At 41.6% G+C, this 27,723-nt stretch overlaps 1 protein-coding gene across 1 annotated transcript in view; it reads right to left on the reverse strand.

The window, feature by feature from the left end:
• The window catches only part of LOC136588079 (pendrin-like), a 130,798-nt gene that overhangs the window by 41,334 nt on the left and 61,741 nt on the right, over positions 1 to 27,723 (reverse strand). Inside the window, exons 10-12 of the mRNA XM_066587017.1 lie at positions 21,471 to 21,548; positions 16,904 to 16,999; positions 9,785 to 9,891 (exon numbers count right to left, since the gene is read on the reverse strand). Of these exons, the coding sequence (XP_066443114.1) occupies positions 9,785 to 9,891; positions 16,904 to 16,999; positions 21,471 to 21,548 (281 nt within the window). The remainder of the gene's footprint in view (positions 1 to 9,784; positions 9,892 to 16,903; positions 17,000 to 21,470; positions 21,549 to 27,723) is intronic.

The raw sequence follows: 27,723 nt of genomic DNA on the forward strand, positions 1-27,723 counted from the left end.
TCTAGGAAACTACAGTCCTGAGAGCCTGACTTCTATACCGAGAAAGATCTTTGAACAAATTATTAAACAGCACGTATGCAAATACTTGGATAAAAATGGAGTAATTAAACACAGCCAGCATGGGTTTGTAGCAAACAAGTCATGCCATACGAATCTAATTTCCTTCACTGACAGAATCACCAACTGGGTTGATCAGGGGAATGCGGTGGATATAATATATCTTGACATTAGTAAAGCATTTGACAAAGTATCTCATACCATACTTATTGAAAAAATGACCAAATATTGGAATGGCAAGGCAACTGTTAGGTAGATTCACAACTGGCTCAGTAATCATACTCAAAGAGTGCTCATAAATGGCTGCACATCAAAGTTGAAGAATGTATCAAGTGGGGTACCACAGGGTACCACAGGTCTGTCCTAGGCCCAGTGTTCAACATTTTTATAAGTGATCTGGAGGAGGGAATTTATGGGAAACTGATCAAATGTGTCGACGACACAAACCTAGGAGGGATAGCAAACATTAGGGAAGAGAGAGAGAGTATTCAAAACGATCTGGAAAAACTTGAGCAGTGGGCGGCGACTAACAGAATGGTATTTAACAAGAAGAAATGCAAAGTCCTACATTTGGGCAAGAAAAATGAAAAAACCACATACAAAATGGGAAAAATTGGGCTAAGCAGCAGCACATGTGAAAAAGACTTGGATATACTAATAGATCATAGACTGAACATGAGTCAACAATGTGATGCAGCAGCCAAAAAGGCAAACAGAATTCTAGGATGTACTAAGAAAAGCATAGAGTCTAGATCACGTGAGGTCATTATCCCCCTCTACTCTTCCTTAGTCAGACCTCATCTGGAATACTGTGTCCAGTTCTGGGCACCCCACTTTAAAAAAAGACATCAGCAAACTTGAGAAGTTCAGAGAAGAGTTACCAGGATGGTGAGCGGTCTGCAAATCATGTCCTATGAGGAACAGTTAAAGGATCTAGGAATGTTTAGCTTGCATAAAAGAAGGCTGAGAGGAGACTTAATAGCTGTCTACAAATATCTAAAGGCCTGTCACAGTGCAGAGGGATCAGCCCTATTTTCATCTGCACAAGGAAAGACCAAAAGCAATGGGATGAAACTGAAAAGGAGGAGACACAAATTTAGATATTAGAAAAAACATTCTGAAAGTGAGGGTAATCAATGAGTGGAACAGGTTACCACGGGAGGTGGTGAGTTCTCCTTCAATGGAAGTGTTCAAACAAAGGCTGGACAAATATCTGTCTGGGATGATTTAGTAAATCCTGCACTGAGCAGGGGGTCAGACTAGATGACCCCATAGGTCCCTTCCAACTCTACCATTCTATGATTCTTGCTAGTTACACTCATTGGAGCTGCAAGGCCTCATCGCCACAGGCATAATTGAATTGCGGAATCCATGTGGTTCTCCTGCGCGTATGATCCGCAGTTCAATATGCCCATAGACTATCACTGGGCATCCACAGGTATTTAAATACCTGCGGATGTCAATTTTTTCCTGGTGTGCAGGTCGCACGCATGGGGAAGAACGCAGCATGCTCCATTTTCTGTGGTTTTCCTGCACGGACGGCCTCCGCAGGGTTGCCAAAGTCAATGGAAGCCGTCCGGATCCACGGACACAGCGGACATGTCAGGGACTGCAGGAAAGCAGGAATTAAAAAAATAAATAAAAGAAGGTGCGACACGGCGCTGGCATCCCGAATGCATCCGCTCTGCAGAGGAAAGAAGATCCGGCCATGATGGAGGTGAGCCCCGCAGTGTCCGGACAGGTGAGTTTAATGTATTTTTTAGCCTCATGTCTGCAGGCCAGGTGGAATCCGGGGGATACTGCACAGGGAAACCGTGCGGGCCAGTGGACATGAGGCCTAATGTTATGTTTTAGAGCTCCTAATCTGCTGCTTCACAAAGTTATAGCATTAAATGGCGGTTTGCTGCAGATTTGTACCCCAACTATTGAATGCATGAAACAGTATCTGTGGAAATCTGTGTGTAACAAACTTCCCTAGTGTCAAGCCAAAATAGATCATTTAACCCATTTAGGACAAAGCACAGTAAATTTTCAGCGCTTGACCCTGGGCTTTAAACCCAGCCGATAGCAAAAATACGGTGGGGGTTTAAAGTCTATGCTTTTGCAATAAATCAGAAGCATGCTGGTTTGTCAGCTGTTAGTGACAGCTGAGAACCCGTGGGAGAAGGCAGGAATGGTTTTTAACCCTTTCTGCCTGCTCCTTTCTCTAGTACGCAATGAGCGCTATGTACTAAATAGTGAAAGTGAAAATCATTCTTCCATTGTGCTAGCTGGCTGCCGGGATCCCCTGTCACAGCATAGCTACAGGGTCCTAGCACACCCTGATCAGCTCTGCCAGTGACTATTGTCACTACAGGGGATGTTTTCCCTGTAACTAAGGCTCTTATGGATGCCCCAGGTATAGTTGAAAAGTGTCAAAAAAAAACAAACATGTGAATGTCCCCCTTAGGTCTTATATGACATCATGGGGGACATACATATTTAAAAAAAAAATAACGTACAGAAGTCAAATAAAATTACTGAATAAAATAAAAATATAGAAGAAAATAACCCAACGCCAACCAAAACTATCGCCGTATGCACCCTGTAATCCAAAACCATACATATTATATATCAAAACGTCCGAAACAAAATCAGCAACCCGTTTCCATACTTTATTTCAGCATAAATATACTCATTAAAAAAAAGTAGCTATAATCTAAAAAAAAAAATCCAAAAAAATCACATTGTCTAAATTATATATATTTATTTGCATTTTACACAGAGAAATAAGTATTTGATCCCTCTGGCAAACAAGACTTAATACTTGGTGGCAAAACCCTTGTTGCCAAGCACAGCAGTCAGACGTTTTTTGTAGTTAATGATGAGGTTTGCGCACATGTCAAAAGGAATTTTGGTCCATTCCTCTTTGCAGATCATCTCTAAATCATTAAGATTTCGAGGCTGTCGCTTGGCAACTTTGGTCTTCAGCTCCCTCCATAAGTTTTCTATGGGATTAAGGTCTGGAGACTCGCTAGGCCACTCCATGACATTAATGTGCTTCTTTTTAGCCACTACTTTGTTGCCTTGGCTGTATGTTTTGGGTTATTGTCGTGCTGGAAGACCCAGCCACGACCCATTGTTAAAGTCCTGGTGGAGGTAAGGAGGTTGTCACTCAGGATTTTACGGTACATGGCTCCATCCATTTTCCCATTGATGCGGTGAAGTAGTCCTGTGCCCTTAGCAGAGAAACAACCCCAAAGCATAATGTTTCCACCTCCATGCTTGACAGTGGGGATGGTGTTCTTTGGGTCATGGACAGCATTTCTCTACCTCCAAACATGGCGAGTTGAGTTAATGCCAAAGAGCTCAATTTTCGTCCCATCTGGTCACAGCACCTTCTCCCAATGACTCTCAGAATCATCCAGGTGTGGATTTACAAACTTCAGATAGGTCTGCACATGTGCCTTCTTGAGCAGGGGGACCTTGAGGGCACTGCAGGATTTTAATCCATTAAGGCGTAATGTGTTACCAATAGTTTTCTTGGTGACTGTGGTCCCAGCTGCCTTGAGATTATTAACAAGTTCCCCCTGTGTAGTTTTAGGCTGCTCTCTCACCTTCTTCATGATCAAGGATACCCTACGAGGTGAGATTTTGCATGGAGACCCGGATCGATGCCAAATGACAGTCATTTTGTATGTCTTCCATTTTCTTACTATTGCACCAACAGTTGTCTCCTTCCCACCCAGCGTCTTACTTATGGTCTTGTAGCCCATTCAAGCCTTGTGCAGGTCTATGATCTTTTCCATGACATCCTTATAAAGCTCTTTTATACAGGTGACCATTTAAGTCAGCTGTCTTTAATGCAGGTAACGAGTTCATTAGGAGTGTCTAACTGGTCTGGAGGAGCCTGAACTCTTAATGGTTGGAAGGGGAACAAATACTTATTTCTATGTTGAAAATGCAAATAAATATATATAATTAAGACAATGTGGTTTTCTGGATTTTTGGGGGCTTATTCTATCTCTCACTGTTAAAATTAAGCTATGCTTAAAATTATAGACTGTTCATGTCTTTGACATTGGGCAAACCTACAAAATCAGCAAGGGATCAAATACTTATTTCCTTCACTGTATCCATCCATTTGTCATCTATCTCATATATCATCGCTCTCTCTCAGATCCCTCTCTCCCTCTCTCAGATCCCTCTCTCCCTCTCTCAGATCCCTCTCTCCGTCTCTCAGATCCCTCTCTCCGTCTCTCAGATCCCTCTCTCCCCCCTCTCCCCCCCCCCTCTCTCAGATCTCTCTCAGATCTTGTCTGGTCTATCTATCGCTGGTATAAGTTATGCATCTCCCTGTATATAATTGCACAATTTACACACAATTAAATAACGCATCAAAAACACATACAGTTTTTTATAGTGTATGCAGTTTCTTAATAACCTACGTGGTCTTTGAATATCGCATGCAGTTTTTTTATGTGTTTTTCTTAATTGTGGTTCAAAATTACAACAAAAACATGAACACACCCTAAGGCTGGGTTCACACAGGGCAGATTCTTTGCGGATTTACTGTTTTTTACTGTTGCAGATCTGTATAGTCGGATGGTATAGTCTCTCCCCAAGGAGAACACCCAGAAGTAGTGTGGGGACACCTAAAAGTTAAGTATGGAGACTTATAAATCAATGCTCCTCTGGAAATTTATGCAAATCAGAATGATTTTAGGTGTCCCCACACACCTTCTGAGTGCTCTCCATGGGGAGAGACTATACCATTCCCATATCCACTCACCCCCTAGGTATCCTCAAACACTTTTTGGGTGCTCTCCTTAAGGAGACATGACACCGCTTCTGACCCAAGATATAAATTTGCATACGTCGGTGCGCAGGACATACCCATTGCGGACCCAAGATATAAATTTGCATATGTCGGTGCGCAGGACATGCCCATCGCGGTCCCAAGGGTCTGGGGGTAGATCTTGTTACCAAAGGAGAAGACATTGTGTTCCAGTACAAAGGAGAAAAGATCCAAGACAAATTATAAGTTATGAGTTTCCAAAACTACACTTTTTGATTTAAGAAAGTGACTCACTGCTTCCTTCCCTCCCGCATGTGGAATAGATGTAGTGCCTCCACCTCTAGACTTGCCAAGAGCAATTGCTGTTCAATAGATAGCTCTTGTAGTCTTTTCGTGACATCTGTTGTCTCTTTGACATAGGATGGAAATGTCTTCACATAAGGTTTTAGAATAATGTCCAGGTATATGCTGGCATTTTGTGTCAAATTCTCGACGCCAGACACAATGTCTTCCATTCAATAGTGGATATCTTTTGTGAACTTTAGACAGACTATAGAAGGTGAAAGTAACTGGATGTTTTTTGGGGAAACATAAAATTATATTATTTGTCATTGATCACTTTTTGGTCATTAGCAGATGTACGTAGAGATTCTAGATCTTTCTTATGTTTGAGTATCGGATTCAAAGTCAATCTTTTGTAGCACTTTGTATCCTGTAGTATGTTATTCCACATTTCTTCATACATGATCCTTGACATTAAAACTATATTCCCACCAGGTTTGATTATTATGTCCTTTCATTTCAAAAAAGAGCAATGCTTCTATTTCTTTGGTAAATTTTGAGATTTCATGTTTTTTTTCTCCCAGTTCTCTAAACCTCCCCTCCACCAATGCAACAAAAAGATCAATATTTCTTTAGTCGACTAATTGTAGTGCTTTGACACTCCTAGGATGCAAGTCTGAACGGACCTTCAGAAATATCTCTTTGACTCTCTGCATGTAGATCTTCTAGATCACGTAATCCCCCCCGCAGATCTTCCATTTCCAGATTCAGCTCAACACGTCTTTTTGTCTATTAGAGCTAAAACATTTTCCCCATTTCAGCTTCCTCACTAATAAATTGAGATTTTTGGTCCAGGTGAAAAAAAAATCTAATTTTGTACTAGAAACAAATGTTATACCCTTCAGAATCAAAACGTACTAAGCTTAATGATTCGTAATTCATCATTGCAGGTAGTTGGGAAATATACTGTGTCATCAAATGTGAGTTCGCTTCAAAAAACCCAAAAAAACTGTTAGCATCTTTTCCTCTCCGGCCTCCTCTATTTTATTTCTCTCTTATAAGATGATCTCCCTCTACTATTTGGTTGGAATCTAGTTATTTCTGTGTTGGAGGTCTGATAATCCGAAGAGGAAATGTCTGTCTCACATGTCATCCTGTCCTGTACTGCATAATCATAAATCCTGTTTTCTCTGAAATCCTTTACACCTCTAACGAATTGGAAGTTTTTTACGTTTTTCCCATCTAGTTCTGTGTCTGCCTGTTACTAATTAAATGCAAGTTTCTCTAAAATTCCTGCACCGATTCATCCATCATTGTAATCAGTGTGACAGGCTCTACCTGATGGTGCTGTCAGTTGGGGATGCATAAACATGGTGACAGTCTCTTTAAGCTCTGCTTGGCTGCTGAATTCAGGGAAGGGTGGCACAGTAGGTCATGGTACTTCTTTGCCTTCAGTAAATGGGCTGCCAGAGAGCGTAATAAGCATGCAGGTCTGAGCTTATAAAAATACTAACGACCACCTGTCTGTCAGTGATGAGTGACTGTTTAAGTTACATGTAATGACGTCACTTTCATATGATCAGTCTCAAGGGCTCTAAACTCCACCGCTGCTCACATGCAGTGATGTCATCACAGGTCCTAAAACATGCAGAGCCTAAAAGCAGCTGTGTGCTTACAAGTCCTGTGAGGATGTCACAGTCATGACATCAGGGATGGAGCTCAGAGCCCTGGTGACTGATCAGTAGGGTTATCGTGTCTCCTTAAGGAAACTGGTCCTACAGTCCACATTATCTGTTAGGTACCACTCCTGAAAGGGGAACACTCCGGAGGAGGATGGGGATAGGATCACTCCACAGACACTTGTTTCAGAACTTAGATTCCTGCACGGCGGACTCTTCTCTCCACTCAGCTCTCACTCTCAGATGAAGGTTCCTGGGATAGGGACATCAGGATAGGTTTCCTCAGTCTTCATTCTCTTCACCACATGAGGGTTGAAGGTACCCCCATGTGGCCGGCACTCACTCCTGTCACTAACGTTGAAGATTATGGAACCCTTTTACCACACCCCAATCACTCACATTTATAGGGTCTAACATACCACGTGAAAGGACATAAATTGATACTTTCCCAGACATATCCCAGCCACATTCAGACATTAACGTCTCATATGCTGCAGCTGTGCAATACACACAACAAGAGATTAGACAGTATACACAGCATCTACACAAAATACATGATAGTATTATTGTATCTTGACGCCACCAGGAAGTACTGGTAGAGCCAAGATTGATGGGGTGACGCCCCCTGTACGTGATTGGCTGCACAGCTGGCTGGCCTGCAGCTCCTGGCAGCCCACTAAGGAAGGCCTTTTTTACCAGGATACAGCAGCCCCCGCTGCAGCTGCACAGTCCCAGGTGCAATGCCCTTCGCTGGCAGCGTGACACAAGCAAGCCCCCCTCCCCCCGATGTCATTTTCACCTCATGGCGGACAGCAGGGACGCCACTGCGCTGGGGGGAGACACTGACAGCCGCTAGCTGCAGACTGCAGCACCACAGCAGGGATCCCACTACGCCGCGGTACAGCAGCAGGAGCGTCAGCGACACATGGGAATTAACTGTGCGCGGGGGACCGGCCGTGACGGAGCAGAGAGGCGCCAGGCTGAACTGAGCAGGCAGCCGGGACAGAGGCCTCATCCACCAGGCGGCCGGAAGCAGCGCGGAACCGAGCGGTGAGAGTCACAGGTGCAGCATCTGCATTGCTTTTTGCCGACCCTGCAGGCTTAGGGTGAGGGTTAGTTTTCTTCTTAGGCTTAGATTATAAACTGTAAATGCTGGCATGTAAAACGAACCCTCAACCCTAAGCCAGCAGGGCCGGCAAAGGCAATACACACACTGCTAGGACCTTCAAGCCTTGACCCTATCGGGAGCTAGGGGTGTGACAGGGGCATTCCTCCCGTCAAACCCCTAGCTTCCAGTGGCGCTAAGATACAATAATACCAGACATGACATGTATGACATTTATGGAGGGGTCAGAAATAGGTGTTTCGTGCCACTACAGAAATAGTATATTCAGACATCAGAATCCAATGCTTAACTGTAGATTTCTGCTGTAACTAAACATTTGAAGGGCCGGAAATTCACACATGGATGTAGTTAGCCTTTTTCAATGGGCAAATCAGTCTGCAAAATTCCCAATGTGAATTTTGCACAGAAATTACCACAGAATCTGTGTGAAGAAGTAATATGACAGACTATGGCATAGATTCCCATGGAATGGGCATGGAGTGAGTGGCTCTCCCCCCGAGCACTGCTCTTCCTGCCCTCTCGCAGGTACAGGCTGCTTTTTCCGCAGTTACAAATATGCTTGTATCTGGGTAAAGAACTGGGTCAGAGATAGAAAGCAGAGGGTGGTAATAAATGGTTCATACTCTGATTGGGCCACAGTCGCTAGCGGGGTGCCACAGGGTTCAGTATTGGGCCCCATTCTGTTCAATATATTTATCAACGACCTGATAGAGGGGCTGCACAGCAAAATATCAATATTTGCAGATGATACAAAATTATACAATATAATTAATGCAACGGAGGACAATGTGCGGCTACAAACGGACCTGGATAAGCTGGGGGCTTGGGCAGGAAAATGGCAAATGAAGTTCAATGTTGATAAATGTAAGGTTCTGCACATGGGCAGGAAAAACGGATGTTACCAAATATACACTGAATGGGGTACTGCTAGAGAAAAGTGATATGGAAAAAGGGCCTGGGGGTACTAGTGGACTGTAGACTAAACTGGAGTAACCAATGCCAGTCAGCTGCTGCAAAAGCTAATAAAGTCTTGGGGTGCATTAAAAAAGGTATAGGGGCGAGGGACAAAAAGATTATCCTCCCACTATATAAGGCACTTGTCAGGCCTCACATGGAATACTGCGCACAGTTCTGGGCACCGGGGCTCAGGAAAGATGTTACAGTGCTGGAGGGGGTTCAAAGAAGGGCAACTAAACTAATACATGAAATGACGGGACTGGAATACCCAGAGAGGCTATCCAAATTGGGACTATTTACTCTAGAAAAAAGACGGTTAAGGGGTGATCAAATAACCATGTATAAATACATAAGGGGACAATACAAGGATCTCTGCCAGGATCTGTTTATACCCAGGACTGCGACGGTAACGAGAGGGCATCCGCTACATCTAGAGGAAAGCAGGTTTCATCACCAACACAGAAAAGGGTTCTTTACTGTAAGAGCAGTTAGACTGTGGAACTCTCTGCCTGAGGATGTGGTGATGGCAAAATCCATAGAGGAGTTTAAAAAGGGGACTTGATGTCTTTCTGGAGAGGAAGGCTATTACAGGATATAAATCTTAGGTTAATTGTTAATCCGGGTATATAGGCAGGTAGGAACTATTAGGGGTTGATCCAGGGAACAGTCTGATTGCCATTAGGGAGTCGGGAAGGAATTTTTCCCCCAAAAGGGCTAATTGGCTCCTGTCTCTTGGGGTTTTTTGCCTTCCTCTGGATCAACAACAAAGGAGGCTAGACAGGCTGGACTAGATGGACATTGTCTTCATTCGGCCTTACAAACTATGTTACTATGCTTAAATTAAATAAAGTTGCCTATTATCATAATAAAAGTAATATGTTTCCCAATTATTATCAATGTACTTACAACTGGACACGCAGAACAACAGTCAGTAATCCAAACACCAGACCAGCCAATAACCCCAAGTCCAGGCCGAGGATGATTGCTGCGATACATGTAAATACCCAAATAAGCTGTAAAACAAACAAAAATAATTGCATATTAATGCTGTGAAAGACTTTGGAAGCCTTCACATGGACATAAGCGCATTTATACACACATTTGCACTGCGTATTTGCGTGCTTTTGTGTGTGTTACTGTATTTTTTGCACGCACATGTTGTGCAGATTTACACTACCGTTCAAAAGTTTGGGGTCACATTGAAATGTCCTTATTTTTGAAGGAAAAGCACTGTACTTTTCAATGAAGATAACTTTAAACTAGTCCTAACTTTAAACAAATGCACTCTATACATTGCTAATGTGGTAAATGACTATTCTAGCTGCAAATGCCTGGTTTTTTGTGCAAAATCTACAAAGGTGAATAGAGGCCCATTTCCAGCAACTATCACTCCAGTGTTCTAATGGTACAATGTGTTTGCTCATTGGCTCAGAAGGCTAATTGATGATTAGAAAACCCTTGTGCAATCATGTTCACACATCTGAAAACAGTCTAGCTCGTTACAGAAGCTACAAAACTGACCTTCCTGTGAGCAGATTGAGTTTCTGGAGCATCACATTTGTGGGGTCAATGAAACGCTCAAAATGGCCAGAAAAAGAGAACTTTCATCTGAAACTCGACAGTCTATTATTGTTCTTAGAAATGAAGGCTATTCCATGCGAGAAATTGCTAAGAAATTGAAGATTTCCTACAACGGTGTGTACTACTCCCTTCAGAGGACAGCACAAACAGGCTCTAACCAGAGTAGAAAAAGAAGTGGGAGGCCGCGTTGCACAACTAAGCAAGAAGATAAGCACATTAGAGTCTCTAGTTTGAGAAACAGACGCCTCACAGGTACCCAACTGGCATCTTCATTAAATAGTACCGCAAAACACCAGTGTCAACATCTACAGTGAAGAGGCGGCTGCGGGATTTTGGGCTTCAGGGCAGAGTGGCAAAGAAAAAGCCATATCTGAGACTGGCCAATAAAAGAAAAAGATTAAGATGGGCAAAAGAACACAGACATTGGACAGAGAAAGACTGGAAAAAAGTGTTGTGGACGGATGAATCCAAGTTTGAGGTGTTTGGATCACAAAGAAGAACGTTTGTGAGACGCAGAACAAATGAAAAGATGCTGGAAGAATGCCTGACGCCATCTGTTAAGCATGGTGGAGGTAATGTGATGGTCTGGGGTTGCTTTGGTGCTGGTAAGGTGGGAGATTTGTACAGGGTAAAAGGGATTCTGAATAAGGAAGGCTATCACTCCATTTTGCAACGCCATGCCATACCCAGTGGACAGCGCTTGATTGGAACCAATTTCATCCTACAACAGGACAATGACCCTAAACACACCTCCAAATTGTGCAAGAACTATTTACAGCAGAAGCAGGCAGCTGGTATTCTATCGGTAATGGAGTGGCCAGCGCAGTCACCAGATCTGAACCCCATTGAGCTGTTGTGGGAGCAGCTTGACCGTATGGTACGCCAGAAGTGCCCATCCAACCAATCCAACTTGTGGGAGATGCTTCTAGAAGCGTGGGGTGCAATTTCACAAGCTTACCTCAACAAATTAACAGCTAGAATGTCAAAGGTGTGCAATGCTGTAATTGCTGCAAAAGGAGGATTCTTTGACGAAAGCAAAGTTTGATGTAAAAACAATGTTATTTCAAATACAAATCATTATTTCTAACCTTGTCAATGTCTGGACTCTATTTTCTATTCATTTCACAACGCATGGTGGTGAATAAGTGTGACTTTTCATGGAAAACACAAAATTGTTTGGGTGACCCCAAACTTTTGAACGGTAGTGTACGTATTTAGCTAAATTGGTTTAATATGTGCTATGTTCATGCACAATACACACGGAAATAGTACATGCTGCAGAGAAAGAAATGGATGTGCAGAATACGCTCATGTGAACGAACCCATTGAAATCAATGGGTTCTATTCACTGCATATTGCGTGCATAATACGCCGTGCAAGTGCCTTTGTAAGAATAAGCCCTTAGTTTAAAGAGATTTTCCTGGACTTTAATATTGATGGCTTATCCTCAGGACAGGTCATGAATATCATGCTGGTGCTTGTCCGATGGTGCCTGGGGAATGCTGCAGCAGCTGTGCCTGGCATTGCAGTCCTACAGCACAGCTCTAGAAAATGCATGGAGCCGTGTCTTCAGTCGGCTGATCGGCAGGGGTGCTAGGACTCGGAGTTCCCCGGATGTGATAGCTTATCCAAAGAACAGGGCTTCAATATTAACCCTGCTAGAACCAGGGAAAGAAGATTTTAATTGAATCCCCCACCAATTTCGCAGTATCTATTGAGAGAGAGAAGGGAAGCATGAGAGGTAATAGTAGAGAACGGAATACTTGGGACTTCCAGGTGATTACTCCCCTTCTGGAGGTACAGGCAGTATTATTCTGCAGGAGATGACGTTTTGTCGCTGCAGTTGAATTGAAGGCCTTTGAGTGGGTCAAAAGGAAGTGTCCAAAGCAGCTGAAAGTCACATAGAAACAGTGTGCGAGAGCGAGTGTGGAGACACACTTATAATGTTTTGGGGGAACCTGCCCCTATATTTTACCTTCTGCAGGTTCGGGGTGCGGCTGTTTCTTAAATAATAAAAAAAACATATTTGGCATCGCCGCGTCCATAAAAGTACGGTGTAGCAAAGCAAAGCATTATTTACACCAGACGGTGAACGTCGTCAGAAAAAACACAAAACAGAGTTGCGCATTTTTTATTCACCCCGTTTCCAAGAAAAAATGTAATAAAAAGCTAACAAAAATGCACTCCAAAATACCAATAGAAACTACAGGGCGTCCCACAAAAATATGAGCCCTCGCACAACGATGTCAATGCAAAAATGAAAAAGTTATGGCTGTCAAAAGATGGCGGCAGAAAATAATGAAAAAAAATTTAATATCTTTGGAAAAAAAATTAGTACAGCAAAAAGACAAAAAAAACTCTATAAATTTGGTATTTTAGTCATCATACTGACCCATAGAATGTTATCGTATCATTTGTAAGCTGTAAAAACAAGACCCCTCAAGGATGGCGGAATTTAGTGTTTTTCCCATTTCACTCATAGAATGGTAGAGTTGAAAAGTACCTCCAGGGTCATCGGGTCCAACCCCCTGCTCAGTGCAGGATTCACCAAATCATCCCAGACAGATATCTGTCCAGCCTTTGTTTAAAGACTTCCATTGAAGGAGAACTCACCACCTCCCGTAACAACCTGTTCCACTCATTGATCACCCTCACTGTCTAATATCTAATCTGTGTCTCCTGCCTTTCAGTTTTATCCCATTGCTTCTGGTCTTTCCTTGTGCAGATGAGAATAGGGCTGATCCCTCTGCACTGTGACAACCCTTTGGATATTTGTAGACAGCTATTAAGTCTCCTCTCAGCCTTCTTTTTTGCAAGCTAAACATTCCCAGATCCTTTAACCGTTCCTCATAGGACATGATTTGCAGACCGCTCACCATATTGGTAACTCTTCTCTGAACTTGCTCCAGTTTGTCTATGTCTTTTTTAAAGTGGGGTGCCCAGAACTGGACCCAGTATTCCAGATGAGGTCTGACTAAGGAAGAGTAGAGGGGGATAATGACCTCACGTGATCTAGACTCTATGCTTCTCTTAATACATCCAAGAAATGTGTTTCCCTTTTTGACTGCTGCATCACATTGTTGACTCATGTTCAGTCTATGATCTATTAGTATACCCAAGTCTTTTTCACATGCGCTGCTGCTTAGCTCAATTCCCCCCATTCTGCATGTTCTTTCTTCATTTTTCTTGCCCAGATGTTTGGCTTTGGTATTTAGCAAGGAGAAATGCATTCTGTTAGTCGCTGCCCACTATGCAAGCTTTTCTTTTTGAATACTCTCTCTCTCTCTTCCCTAGTGTTAGCTATCCCTCCTAGCTTTGTGTTGTCAACAAATTTGATCGGTTTCCCATAAATTCCCTCCTCCAGATCATTTATAAAAATGTTGAACAACACTGGGCCCAGGACGGAGCCTTGTGGTTCCCCACTTGATACATTCTTCCACTTTGATGTGCAGCCATTTATGACCACTCTTTGAGTACGATCGCTCAGCCAGTTGTGAATCCACCTAACAGTTGCCTTGTCAATCCCAGATTTGGTCATTTTTTTAATTAGTATGAGATACTTTGTCAACTGTTTTACTAAGGTCAAGATAAAACTATATCCACCGCATTTCCCTGTTCAACCCACTCAGTGATACTGCCATAGAAGGAAATTAGATTAGTCTTGCATGACTTGTTTGTTACACACCCGTGCTGGCTTTGGTTAATTACTCCATTTTCATCCAAGTACTTGCATACATGCTGTTTATTAATATGCTAAAAGATCTTTCCCGGTATAGAAGTCAGGCTCACAGGCCTGTAGTTTCCTGGATCCACCTTCTTCCCTTTTTGAGGATAGGGACAACATTTGCCCTTTTCCAATCTTCTGGGACTTCTCCTGTTCTCCAGGAGTTTTCAAAGATCATGGCGAGTGGTTCAGCAATTACCTCCACTACTTCCTTTAGTATCCTAGGATGTAATTCATCCAGACCTTGAAACTTGAATTCATTTAAGTTAGCTAAATGTTCCCTCACCATCTCTCGGCTTATAGATAGCCTGCATTCTTTTATTCCCCCCAATAGCACAGGGAAGATCAGCTGATGTTCCATCTACTTTCTGAGAGAAAACGGATACAAAATAGGAATTTAAAAGTTTGGCCTTCTCAACATCATTCTTAACTAATTCACCATTTTCATCTTGTAAGCATCCAATAGCATCTTTGACTTTTCTTCTGCTTTTGACATACCCCCAAATCCTTTTTTTATTGCTTTTGGCCTCTGTTACAAGCCTCAATTCATTATTAGCTTTAGCTTTTCTGACACTTGCCCTACAGTTTCTGCAGACTGCATTATATTCTTCTTTAGATATTCCCCCCCCCCTTCCATTTGATAAACATATTTTTCTTCGTTTTAACGTGTGTGCGAGTTCTCTGTTTATCAATCCTGGTCTCTTTAAATGCTTCCCATTCTTCCTTCTTTTAGGGATTGTTAAAGGGGTTGTCCGGCCAGAAACATTGCATGTCATTACTTTTGTTTGCTCATTTCCATGCACTTTGCTTCATTTTCCATGCACAATGTATATTACAAACAGAAGTTTTGGACTTACCTGAAGGGGTGCCCCCCCCTGTGTTGATCCTCCGTCGTCCCCGGTTACGACAAGAATCTTCTCTTCTTCTTGTCGGGCCGCACCAGCTGTCGTCGGCACGGGAACGCGCCTCTTCTCATCCGCGCATGCGCAGTTCTTCTCTCTGCAGCGGGGACCGATATATGATCTCCTTGTGTGCAGGGGGGGGGGGAGGATGGAAGAGCGAGGAGCCGGAACTGAGCTCCCGCCCCCTCTCTGCCTCCTCTCCGCCCCCCTGCACTATTTTCAATGAGGAGAGGTGGTACGGGGGCGGGGCTAAATTGTGCAAATTAGCTCCGCCCCCGTACCACCTCTCCTCATTGAAAATAGTGCAGAGGGGCGGAGAGGAGGCAGAGAGGGGGCAGGAGCTCAGTTCCGGCTCCTCGCTCTTCCATCCTCCCCCCCCCCTGCACACAAGGAGATCGTATATCGGTCCCGGCTACAGAGAGAAGAACTGCGCATGCGCGGATTAGAAGAGGCGCGTTACCGCGCCGACGAGAGCTGCTGCGGCCCGACAAGAAGAAGAGAAGATTCTTGTCATAACCGGGGACGACGGAGGAGCAACACAGGGGGGGGGGGGCACCCCTTCAGGTAAGTCCAAAACTTCTGTTTGCTTCATTTTCCATGCACAATGTATATTACAAAGTGCATGGAAATGGGCAAACAGAAGTAATGACATGCAATGTTTCTGGCCGGACAACCCCTTTAAGAATTAGGTCCAAGATAGCAGATCCCCTTGTTTTCTCTTCTACCTTTTGGAAGATAAAGCTGTCAGCAAGAGCGGATAAGAATTTGTTGGATCCATTACGTTTACCTGAGATTCCCAACAAATGTCTGGATAAGTAAAATCTCCCATAATCACTATGTTGGGCTTTTTTGAGAGCTTGGCCATCTGATGTAGAAAGAGTTCATCCATATCTTCTGCTTGTCCAGGTGGCCTGCAGTAAATGCCTACAATGGTGTCCTTTCTGTTCTCTCCTTATATTCTTACCCAAACAGTTTCTACTGAATGACCATGCTCTGATGTTTGAATCTCCATTTAGACTTTTTCAGTACATCATATAGAACCATTAAAAAAAATACAACTTGCCCCGCAAAAAACAACAACAAGCCCTCAGACATCTACGTCGATGGATAAATAAAAGAGCTATGATTTTTTTTAAAGGGGGGAAGGCAGTAAAGAAGAAAAGACAGGTATGGAGGGTCCCCAGCAGGGAGCACGGATGAATTCTGTATGTGCCCATGTGTAGGCGTCCTTAAGGGGTTAAGCATGCACCATGTAGTCTGTGTGTAGGTGTCTTTAGAGTTTGAGCATGTCTGACCGGGTGCATTCAGTGCTGAATCCCCCATATACGAGGGAATGATAACACTCTGATGTCTATACAATTTTAGGGATAGTACAAAAGAGAATTGTTAAAGACAACCTGTCATGTCCCAGATAAACTAAGTTCTGGTGCCGTTAGGGGTAGGTGACAGCGAGCCAGGGAAGGTATGTTTTAAACTCATCCACTCCTACAAACCAGACTCTTTTCAGAGTTCAATGCACACACGTCTCCCACAGACCTGTATATGGAGGGCACATATGCACTGGGCCCAGAAACGAGTCAGATTTCATGTCGCATACCAAGTTTAGGGGAATAGCACTGGAACATGGGAGCTGGCGAGTATTAAAAAAATACCTCCGCTGCATCACTGGCCCCTCCCCTAACAGCTCGATAAGTTAGTTAATGTGGAGACATGACAGGGTTCCTTTAAGAAATGGGGAATACAAATATTTAAAAAAGCAGACATGGCAGGTCCTCTTTAATGTCAGTATCTGTCTGTCTATCCTTAGAAAACGCTTACCGAATCCCACTTGTTCTCCCTCCAAAGCCGGGGCACATCACGGACCTGCCAGAACATGCCTTTCAGATTGGCTATGCAAATAGCTGCCAAAACAGACTTTCAAAGAAAAAAAGAGAAAATGGTTAACTTGGCATCTAAATAAACCTTTCCGACAATATGAGACAAAGCATACTTCCTTATACTAGATTACATGATAACTTATAATTCTTTAGGCTTTCATCATATTCCTTTGCTGTTTGCAGTACCTTATTGTAGTGACTCAAAGTTGGGTCACTCCATCATTTGTAAGTCTGTTTGTCTTTAAGTAAGTTTGGTTGTCTACCTGTCCTAGGAGTGTGTTGTGATTGGTAGTTTGGGAGCAGGGGGAGGAGTTGTGAGTGAGAGTGGTGAGGAGAGAAGACAGTTGTTGGTGGTTGTTGGAGGAGGTGCGTGTAGGAGAGACAGGCTGATGCTCCTGCCAGGGGTAAGCCATGGTTCTATCTTCGCCACTAGAAAGCTTGTCTCCTCCGGGGACGAAAGCACAGGAGATGCTGCTTGAAAGTCGGTATGGGAAACAAGTGTCGCCCGCACCCCCACTGAACTGCATCCAGAGATGAAGTGCAGAAGTCCATTAGAGCCGTCAGCTAAAGTGAAATTGATGTGAAAGGCCATGTAGCACAAGTAAGTGTCCTTCAGATAACAGCGACTGAGGATGTGTCTATTGTGGGGAAATTTTTTTTTTTTTTAAGTGTACTTGGAAAATGGAACTCATGAATCTGTTCAGAAGCCTGTAACTTCATGTTGAGAAGTACAGGTAATTTGCCTGTGTTGGAAAATCAAAGTTGGATCGTGAGTAAAAGGAAACAGTGTGTCCCCAGTTTTGAAAAGCACTTATGTTTGTGGATTAATTAATTCATCGCAAGTAACTTGTTACTTATCGAGGAACACTGGCGTCACGACAATAATATAAAAACTGATCTGTGGGAATTGGGTCTGCTCAAATCTTATCTCCCTTGCTAGTAACTGAGCTGGGCCATACTTCAGCCTTTGGGAAAGCAGATGGTAGAGCCATTGTGAACCGCCAACATCTTGTACCCGGCTGTCTCCTCGGCTGAAGGCCTGGTTCCCGGTCGCTGCCCGTTCCTCAGTTATAGCTTGAGGTAACACCTTGTGTTAACTGTTAGTACGTGCATGGTGTACCAGGCAGAGAGGTGTTGCCCCGAAACGCGTCTTTTTATGCTATTTAAAATAAAACGGGAGAAGCTGAGCTTAGTTATTTTTTGTACTGTACTGAATTTTATATTTCGGTCAGCTGCGCCTGCACCCACCACATTTTTTGCTTCACTAACCTATGAGCCTTTGCAATCTTGGCTTGGTGTAGGAAAACAAAAGGTTCCTCAAAATGTTGATAAAGGCTCAACGACAGAGAACTCCCACAAATATCCCCATTTTGTAAACTAGACCCCTTAACGAATTCATCTAGAGGTATACTTCGAATGAATCTAAACTAAGCAAAAGGGAAAAAAAATCAGATTTTCATTTTTTTGGGAAAATGTGCCATTTTAAAAACTGATTTTTTTATACAGCACACATATGAATAAAGACTTGCACCTCAAAATGGATACCCCCGTTTGTCCCGTGTTCAGAAACATACCCATTGTAGCCCCAATCTGCTTATAGGACACATGGATAGACCTATATGGGAGGGAACACCCATTGGCTTTCAGGGCACAACTGAATAAATTGCAGGCCCCATTGCTCACTTGGGCAGAAAAAAAAAATTGACTCCCTAAAAATTATTCTCCCACCCCATGCCCGACCTTTTTGGCATTCCCTTAATATTAGATAAAAGTAATAATGCAAACTGCGTGATATCTCTGGAGACAGGGGTAATTACATGCTTTTTAGTTCCATGCTTTTTTGGGGGGTATTTCTTGACCTCAGCGGCAGGGATGGGGTGTAAAAAGTGGCGCTCTGTGAGGCTTCTTAGCTTACTGAGTTGCGGCGGTCTCACACAGAAGGCGCTCAACAAGCTGCCCATGGAACTGCAGGAAGGCGAACGTTCCCGGGGACCTCTTGTAAATTACGTATTACAGGTAGCGGTCTGAATAATGCCGGGCTCACACGGTTGTATGTGGAATCTGCTTGCGGAGGCCCGCAGCGGATCCCAGCTGTGAGCCCGGCCGTGGCGCTGTGTACGGCAGCGTAATGTACTGCGCATAACTGTGTACTCACACAGGCGGTCGTGCGCAGTGCACCTTTTTTTGTTTGTATTTCATCTTTGGTTGCCGGGAAAAAGGAGATTTTTTAAAAATTTCCCCAGATCTCCCTAGTCCTGCGCATGTTGCCGGCGGGCACATGTGCAGAAGCCGGGAAGCTCCACGGAGGAGGATCGCGTTGGCATTCAAATGCGGAGGCTTTTGATAAGAAGTTTCATCTCCTCCCACCGATTGCACCAGTGAGCGGAGATGAAACTTAAATAAAAAAAAAAAACTTTTATGTGATTGGATGCTGGCAATCACGGGCCTTGGGACTGGTCACTGCGGTCCCGGTGATTTCTCCTGCCTCCCGGCAGTAGCTGGGAGCCAGCAGATTTCAAATTTCCCTGGTCTCCTGGCTTCTGCGCATGTGAATGACGTAATGACGTCTGGCACGCATTTGCAGAAGACCGGCGTCAAGTCCTGAAGGACTAGATCGCTACAGGACATCGTGGAGGATGGGGGTGAGTATGATCAGCTGCCCTCATGGAGGGGCGCGCTCGCGTAGCAGAGGCACGTGCGTGTGACGCGAGTGTAGCAGAGCCGTGAGGTGTGTGACGCGCGCGCGTGACAGAACCTACGGAATGGTCGTGCTAAATTTCAACTTTGATCAAGAAAATTAACCCTTGCGCTGCCTATAACCAAAATCAGGATAGATGGATAAATAAAAAAAGTGAAGTCATAACTTACTTCACTGAGGGGGTTTGGACTGCAGGGTAGCCAGATATATGGAAATGAGATGATGCCTTTTCATATATCTGGCTATCCCAGACCTGAGGGGGAGTTGGGTGCAGTCCAAACCCCCACAGTGAAATAAGTTAGTACTCCACTTTATTAATTTATCCATCTATCCTGATTCTGGTTATAAGCAGTGCAAGGGTTAATTTTCTTCATCTATACTGACTCCGACTTGATTGCTTGCTACCGAGGGTAAAAACCCCAGATCTCCTCCCTATGCTGCTCTTCTGACCTAATACCAACAGAGCAAGATAACCTACAAGGATATTTGACCGCCATCTTGGTGTGAAGCCCTGTCCCCATAGACTGTCTCCACACCAGGTGAGCCCTCCGCCATCTTGGTGTGAAGCCCTGTCACCATAGACTGTCTCCACACCAGGTGAGCCCTCCGCCATCTTGGTGTGAAGCCCTGTCCCCATAGACTGTCTCCACACCAGGTGAGCCCTCCGCCATCTTGGTGTGAAGCCCTGTCACCATAGACTGTCTCCGCACCAGGTGAGCCCTCCGCCATCTTGGTGTGAAGCCCTGTCCCCATAGACTGTCTCCACACCAGGTGAGCCCTCCGCCATCTTGGTGTGAAGCCCTGTCACCATAGACTGTCTCCACACCAGGTGAGCCCTCCGCCATCTTGGTGTGAAGCCCTGTCACCATAGACTGTCTCCACACCAGGTGAGCCCTCTGCCATCTTGGTGTGAAGCCCTGTCCCCATAGACTGTCTCCGCACCAGGTGAGCCCTCCGCCATCTTGGTGTGAAGCCCTCTCACCATAGACTGTCTCCGCACCAGGTGAGCCCTCCGCCATCTTGGTGTGAAGCCCTCTCACCATAGACTGTCTCCGCACCAGGTGAGCCCCATCTGTTAGTCTTCTCCTTTATTTGATCAATAGCACCATTTAATTTAATTTAATTTAGCTAACTGCAAATCTCCCCTAGTAAGTGCGGATACATTATTCTAAATTTCAAGTTTGTATGACTCCACGAAGTTAGAGAATTAGATTAGGTACACTACATAGGGGGTCACTTACTTAGCCCCTATAAAATGGTTGCGCCAAATTTCACGTTTGTACCACCCTGGGAACGTAGAGAAAACGTAGAGAATTAGTGGAGAGTCAGGGCTACCTCTATCTCAATCTCTCTAGAGAAATATATATATTTATAGTTCCAATTGACAATTATCTGATGTCGATCGGGGCTTATTGCCTCGACAAATCATTGCTTAATACGATTGTTTGTCCCCATAAGCTTGCCTTCGTCAGTAACACAGGGGGGGGGGGGGGGGGTGCTGCTGGCGAGCGGGTATTACCCGTATCATTGATGCAATCTGTCAGCTTGTCACAGAGAGGCTTACACAATGATTGGGAACAAGTGTTCATACAAATAATGAACTGTGTGAGAATCACGCTGCAGGAAATAACTGTACAGAAGCGCAACATAGTCACAAAGAAGTGTCTGCCACTATGTTATGTGAGCTTAGACTAGAGGCTCCCTTACAGGATAGCTCTCCTTATAACTCACTGTGATATGTACATCGGCTTCTAACACATTCCAAGCATAGAAAGGATAGTCTTCTTATTACACCTTACTATTCTCTTACCTTCTGAAGCGGTTCCAGGAGCCTTCCTAATGCCATTATTGCAATCAGTACCACTACGGCCGAAATGAGGCTTGCAAACTGAGAAAGAAGAGAAAAACAGGAATTCTTCATAACCAAGGCACTGTGACCTGAAGGAATATTACAGTACTTACATTCTTGTCTATAGTAGAATAGTGGTTTTTATTATTGCCTACAGGGGCAGCATTATAATAGTTATATTCTTGTACACAGGGAGCAGTATTATAGTAGTTATATTCTAGTACATAGGGGCAGTATTATAGTAGTTATATTCTTGTACATAGGGGGCAGTATTATAGTAGTTATATTCTTGTATATAGGGGCAGTATTATAGTAGTTATATTCTAGTACATAGGAGGCAGTATTATAGTAGTTATATTCTTGTACATAGGGGGCAGTATTATAGTAGTTATATTCTTGTACATAGGGGGTAGTATTATATTAGTTATATTTTTGTACATAGGGGGCAGTATTATAGTAGTTATATTCTAGTACATAGGAGCAGTATTATAGTAGTTATATTCTTGTACATAGGGGGCAGTATTATAGTAGTTATATTCTTGTACATAGGGGGCAGTATTATAGTAGTTATATTCTTGTACATAGGAGGCAGTATTATAGTAGTTATATTCTTGTACATAGGGGGCAGTATTATAGTAGTTATATTCTTGTACATAGGGGCAGTATTATAGTAGTTATATTCTTGTACATAGGAGGCAGTATTATAGTAGTTATATTCTTGTACATAGGGGCAGTATTATTGCAGTTATATTCTTGTACATAGGGGGCAGTATTATAGTAGTTATATTCTTGTACATAGGGGCAGTATTATAGTAGTTATATTCTTGTACATAGGAGGCAGTATTATAGTAGTTATATTCTTGTACATAGGGAGCAATATTATAGTAGTTATATTCTTGTACATAGGGGCAGTATTATAGTAGTTATATTCTTGTACATAGGGGGCAGTATTATAGTAGTTATATTCTGGTACGTAGGAGGCAGTATTATAGTAGTTATATTATTGTACGTAGGGGGCAGCATTATAGTAGTTATATTCTTGTACATAGGGGCAGTATTATAGTAGTTATATTCCTGTACATAGGGGGCAGTATTATAGTAGTTATATTCTTGTACATAGGAGGCAGTATTATAGTAGTTATATTCTTGTACATGGGGGCAGTATTATAGTAGTTATATTCTTGTACTTGGGGAGCAGCATTATAGTAGTTATATTCTTGTACATAGGGGGCAGTATTATAGTAGTTATATTCTTGTACATAGGGGGCAGCATTATAGTAGTTATATTCTTGCAGATAGGGGGCAATATTATAGTAGTTATATTCTTGTACATGGGGGCAGTATTCTAGTAGTTATATTCTTGTACTTCGAGTGCAGCATTATAGTAGTTATAATCTTGTACATAGGGGGCAGTATTATAGTAGTTATATTCCTGTACATAGGGGGCAGTATTATAGTAGTTATATTCTTGTACATAGGAGGCAGTATTATAGTAGTTATATTCTTGTACATGGGGGCAGTATTATAGTAGTTATATTCTTGTACTTGGGGAGCAGCATTATAGTAGTTATAATCTTGTACATAGGATGCAGTATTATAGTAGATATTCCTGTACATAGGGGGCAGTATTATAGTAGTTATATTCTTGTACATAGGATGCAGTATTATAGTAGCTATATTCTTGTACGTAGGGGGCAATATTATAATAGTTATATTCTTGTAGATAGGGGGCAGCATTATAGTAGTTAAATTCTTGTACATAAGGGGCAGTATTATAGTAGTTATATTCCTGTACATAGGAGGCAGTATTATAGTAGTTATACTCTTGTACATAGGGGGCAGTATTATAGTAGTTATATTCTTGTACATAGGGGGCAGCATTATAGTAGTTATATTCTTGTAGATAGGGGGCAGCATTATAGTAGTTAAATTCTTGTACATAAGGGGCAGTATTATAGTAGTTATATTCTTGTACATAGGAGGCAGCATTATAGTTGTTATATTCTTGTACATAGGAGGCAGTATTATAGTGGTTATATTCTTGTACATAGGGGGCAGTATTATAGTAGTTATATTCTTGTACATAGGAGGCAGTATTATAGTAGTTATACTCTTGTACATAGGGGGCAGTATTATAGTAGTTATATTCTTGTACATAGGGGGCAGCATTATAGTAGTTATATTCTTGTACATAGGGGGCAGCATTATAGTAGTTATATTCTTGCAGATAGGGGGCAGCATTATAGTAGTTATATTCTTGTACATAGGGGGCAGCATTATAGTAGTTATATTCTTGCAGATAGGGGGCAGTATTATAGTAGTTATATTCTTGTACATGGGGGCAGTATTATAGTAGTTATATTCTTGTACTTGGGGAGCAGCATTATAGTAGTTATAATCTTGTACATAGAGGGCAGTATTATAGTAGTTATATTCCTGTACATAGGGGGCAGTATTATAGTAGTTATATTCTTGTACATAGGAGGCAGTATTATAGTAGTTATATTCTTGTACATGGGGGCAGTATTATAGTAGTTATATTCTTGTACATAGGAGGCAGTATTATAGTAGTTATATTCTTGTACATGGGGGCAGTATTATAGTAGTTATATTCTTGTACTTGGGGAGCAGCATTATAGTAGTTATAATCTTGTACATAGGGGGCAGTATTATAGTAGTTATATTCCTGTACATAGGGGGCAGTATTATAGTAGTTATATTCTTGTACATAGGATGCAGTATTATAGTAGCTATATTCTTGTATGTAGGGGGCAATATTATAATAGTTATATTCTTGTAGATAGGGGGCAGCATTATAGTAGTTAAATTCTTGTACATAAGGGGCAGTATTATAGTAGTTATATTCTTGTACATAGGAGGCAGTATTATAGTAGTTATACTCTTGTACATAGGGGGCAGTATTATAGTAGTTATATTCTTGTACATAGGGGGCATCATTATAGTAGTTATATTCTTGTACATAGGGGGCAGCATTATAGTAGTTATATTCTTGCAGATAGGGGGCAGTATTATAGTAGTTATATTCTTGTACATGGGGGCAGTATTATAGTAGTTATATTCTTGTACTTGGGGAGCAGCATTATAGTAGTTATAATCTTGTAAATAGAGGGCAGTATTATAGTAGTTATATTCCTGTACATAGGGGGCAGTATTATAGTAGTTATATTCTTGTACATAGGAGGCAGTATTATAGTAGTTATATTCTTGTACATGGGGGCAGTATTATAGTAGTTATATTCTTGTACTTGGGGAGCAGCATTATAGTAGTTATAATCTTGTACATAGGGGGCAGTATTATAGTAGTTATACTCTTGTACATAGGGGGCAGTATTATAGTAGTTATATTCTTGTACATGGGGGCAGCATTATAGTAGTCATATTCTTGCAGATAGGGGGCAGTATTATAGTAGTTATACTCTTGTACATAGGGGCACTATTATAGTAGTTATATTCTTGTACTTGGGGAGCAGCATTATAGTAGTTATAATCTTGTACATAGGGGGCAGTATTATAGTAGTTATATTCCTGTACATAGGGGCAGTATTATAGTAGTTATATTCCTGTACATAGGGGGCAGTATTATAGTAGTTATATTCTTGTACATAGGAGGCAGTATTATAGTAGTTATATTCTTGTATATAGGGGGCAGTATTATAGTAATATTCTTGTACATAGGAGGCAGTATTATAGTAATATTCTTGTACATAGGAGGCAGTATTATAGTAGTTATATTCTTGTATATGGGGGCAGCATTATAGTAGAAATATATTTGCAGATAGGGGGCAGTATTATAGTAGTTATACTCTTGTACATAGGGGCACTATTATAGTAGTTATATTCATGTACTTGGGGAGCAGCATTATAGTAGTTATAATCTTGTACATAGGGGCAGTATTATAGTAGTTATATTCTTGTACATAGGGGGAAGTATTATAGTAGTTATATTCTTGTACATAGGGGGCAGTATTATAGTAGTTATATTCTTGTACATAGGAGGCAGTATTATAGTAGTTATATTCTTGTACATAGCGGGCAGTATTATAATATTTATAATCTTGTACATAGGGGGCAGCTTTATAGTAGTTATATTCTTGTACATAGGGAGGCAGCATTATAGTAGTTGTAATCTTGTACATAGGGGGCAGTATTATAGTAGTTATATTCTTGTACAAAGGGGTCAGCATAATAGCAGTTATATTCTTGTACATAGAGGGCAGCATTATAGTAGTTATATTCTTGCAGATAGGGGGCAGTATTATAGTAGTTATATTCTTGTACATGGGGGCAGTATTATAGTAGTTATATTTTGTACTTGGGGAGCAGCATAATAGTAGTTATAATATTGTACATAGGGGGCAGTATTATAGTAGTTCCATTCTTGTACTTGGGGAGCAGCATTATAGTAGTTATATTTTTGTACTTGGGGAGCAGCATTATAGTAGTTATAATCTTGTACATAGGGGGCAGAATTAAAGTAGTTATATTCTTGTACTTGGGGAGCAGCATTATAGTAGTTATATTCTTGTACTTGGGGAGCAGCATTATAGTAGTTATAATCTTGTACATAGGGGGCAGTATTATAGTAGTTATATTCTTGTACATAGGAGGCAGTATTATAGTAGTTATACTCTTGTACATAGTGCGCAGTATTATAGTATTTACAATCTTGTACATAGGGGGCAGCTTTATAGTAGTTATATTCTTGTACATAGGGAGGCAGCATTATACTAGTTGAAATCTTGTACATAGGGGGCAGTATTATAGTAGTTATATTCTTGTACATGGGGGCTGTATTATAGTAGTTATATTCTTGTACATAGGAGCAGTATTATAGTAGTTATATTCTTGTACATGGGGGCAGTATTATAGTAGCTATATTCTTGTACTTGGGGAGCAACATTATAGTTGTTATAATCTTGTACATAGGGGGCAGTATTATAGTAGTTATATTCCTGTACATAGGGGGCAGTATTATAATAGTTATATTTTTGTACATCGTGGGCAGTATTATAGTATTTATAATCTTGTACATAGGAGGCAGCTTTATAGTAGTTATATTCTTGTACATAGGGAGGCAGCATTATAGTAGTTATATTCTTCTACATAGGGAGGTAGCATTATAGTAGTTATATTCTTGTACATAGGGGGCAGTATTATAGTAGTTATATTCTTGTACATGGAGGGCAGCATTATGGTAGTTATATTCTTGTACATAGGAGGTAGTATTATAGTAGTTATATTCTTGTACATGGGCAGTAGTATTATAGTAGTTATATTCTTGTACAATACATAGAGCAGTTTTATAGTAGTTATATTCTTGTACATAGGAGCAGTATTATAATAGTTATATTCTTGTACATAGGGGGCAGTATTATAGTAGTTATATTCCTGTACATAGTGGGCAGTATTATAGTAGTTATATTCTGGTACATAGGGATCAGTATTATAGTAGTTATATTCTTGTACAATACATAAAGCAGTTTTATAGTAATTACATTCTTGTACATAGGAGGCAGTATTATAGTAGTTATATTCTTGTACATAGGGGGCAGCATTATAGTAGTTATATTCTTGTACATAGGAGCAGTATTAAAGTAGTTATATTCTTGTAGATAGGAGGCAGTATTATAATAGCTATATTCTTGTACATAGGGGGCAGCATTATAGTAGTTATATTCTTGAAGATAGGGGGCAGTATTATAGTAGTTATATTCTTGTGCTTAGGGAGCAGCATTATAGTAGTTATAATCTTGTACATAGGGGACAGTATTATAGTAGTTATAATCTTGTACATAGGGGGCAGCATTATAGTAGTCATATTCTTGTACATAGAGGGCAGTATTATAGTAGTTATATTCTTGTACATAGTGGGTAGTATTATAGTAGTTATATTCTTGTACATAGTGGGTAGTATTATAGTAGTTATATTCTTGTACATAGGAGGTAGTATTATAGTAGATATATTCTTGTACATAGGAGCAATATTATAGTAGTTATATTCTTGTACAATACATAGAGCAGTTTTATAGTAGTTATATTCTTGCACATAGGGGACAGTATTATAGTAGTTATATTCTTGTACAAAGGGGGCAGTATTATAGTAGTTATATTCTTGTACATAGGGGGCAGTATTATAGTAGTTATATTCTTGTACATAGGGGACAGTATAATAGTAGTTATATTCTTGTACATA

Source organism: Eleutherodactylus coqui, chromosome 13 (genome assembly GCF_035609145.1).
Source record: "Eleutherodactylus coqui strain aEleCoq1 chromosome 13, aEleCoq1.hap1, whole genome shotgun sequence".
Taxonomy (NCBI): domain Eukaryota; kingdom Metazoa; phylum Chordata; class Amphibia; order Anura; family Eleutherodactylidae; genus Eleutherodactylus; species Eleutherodactylus coqui.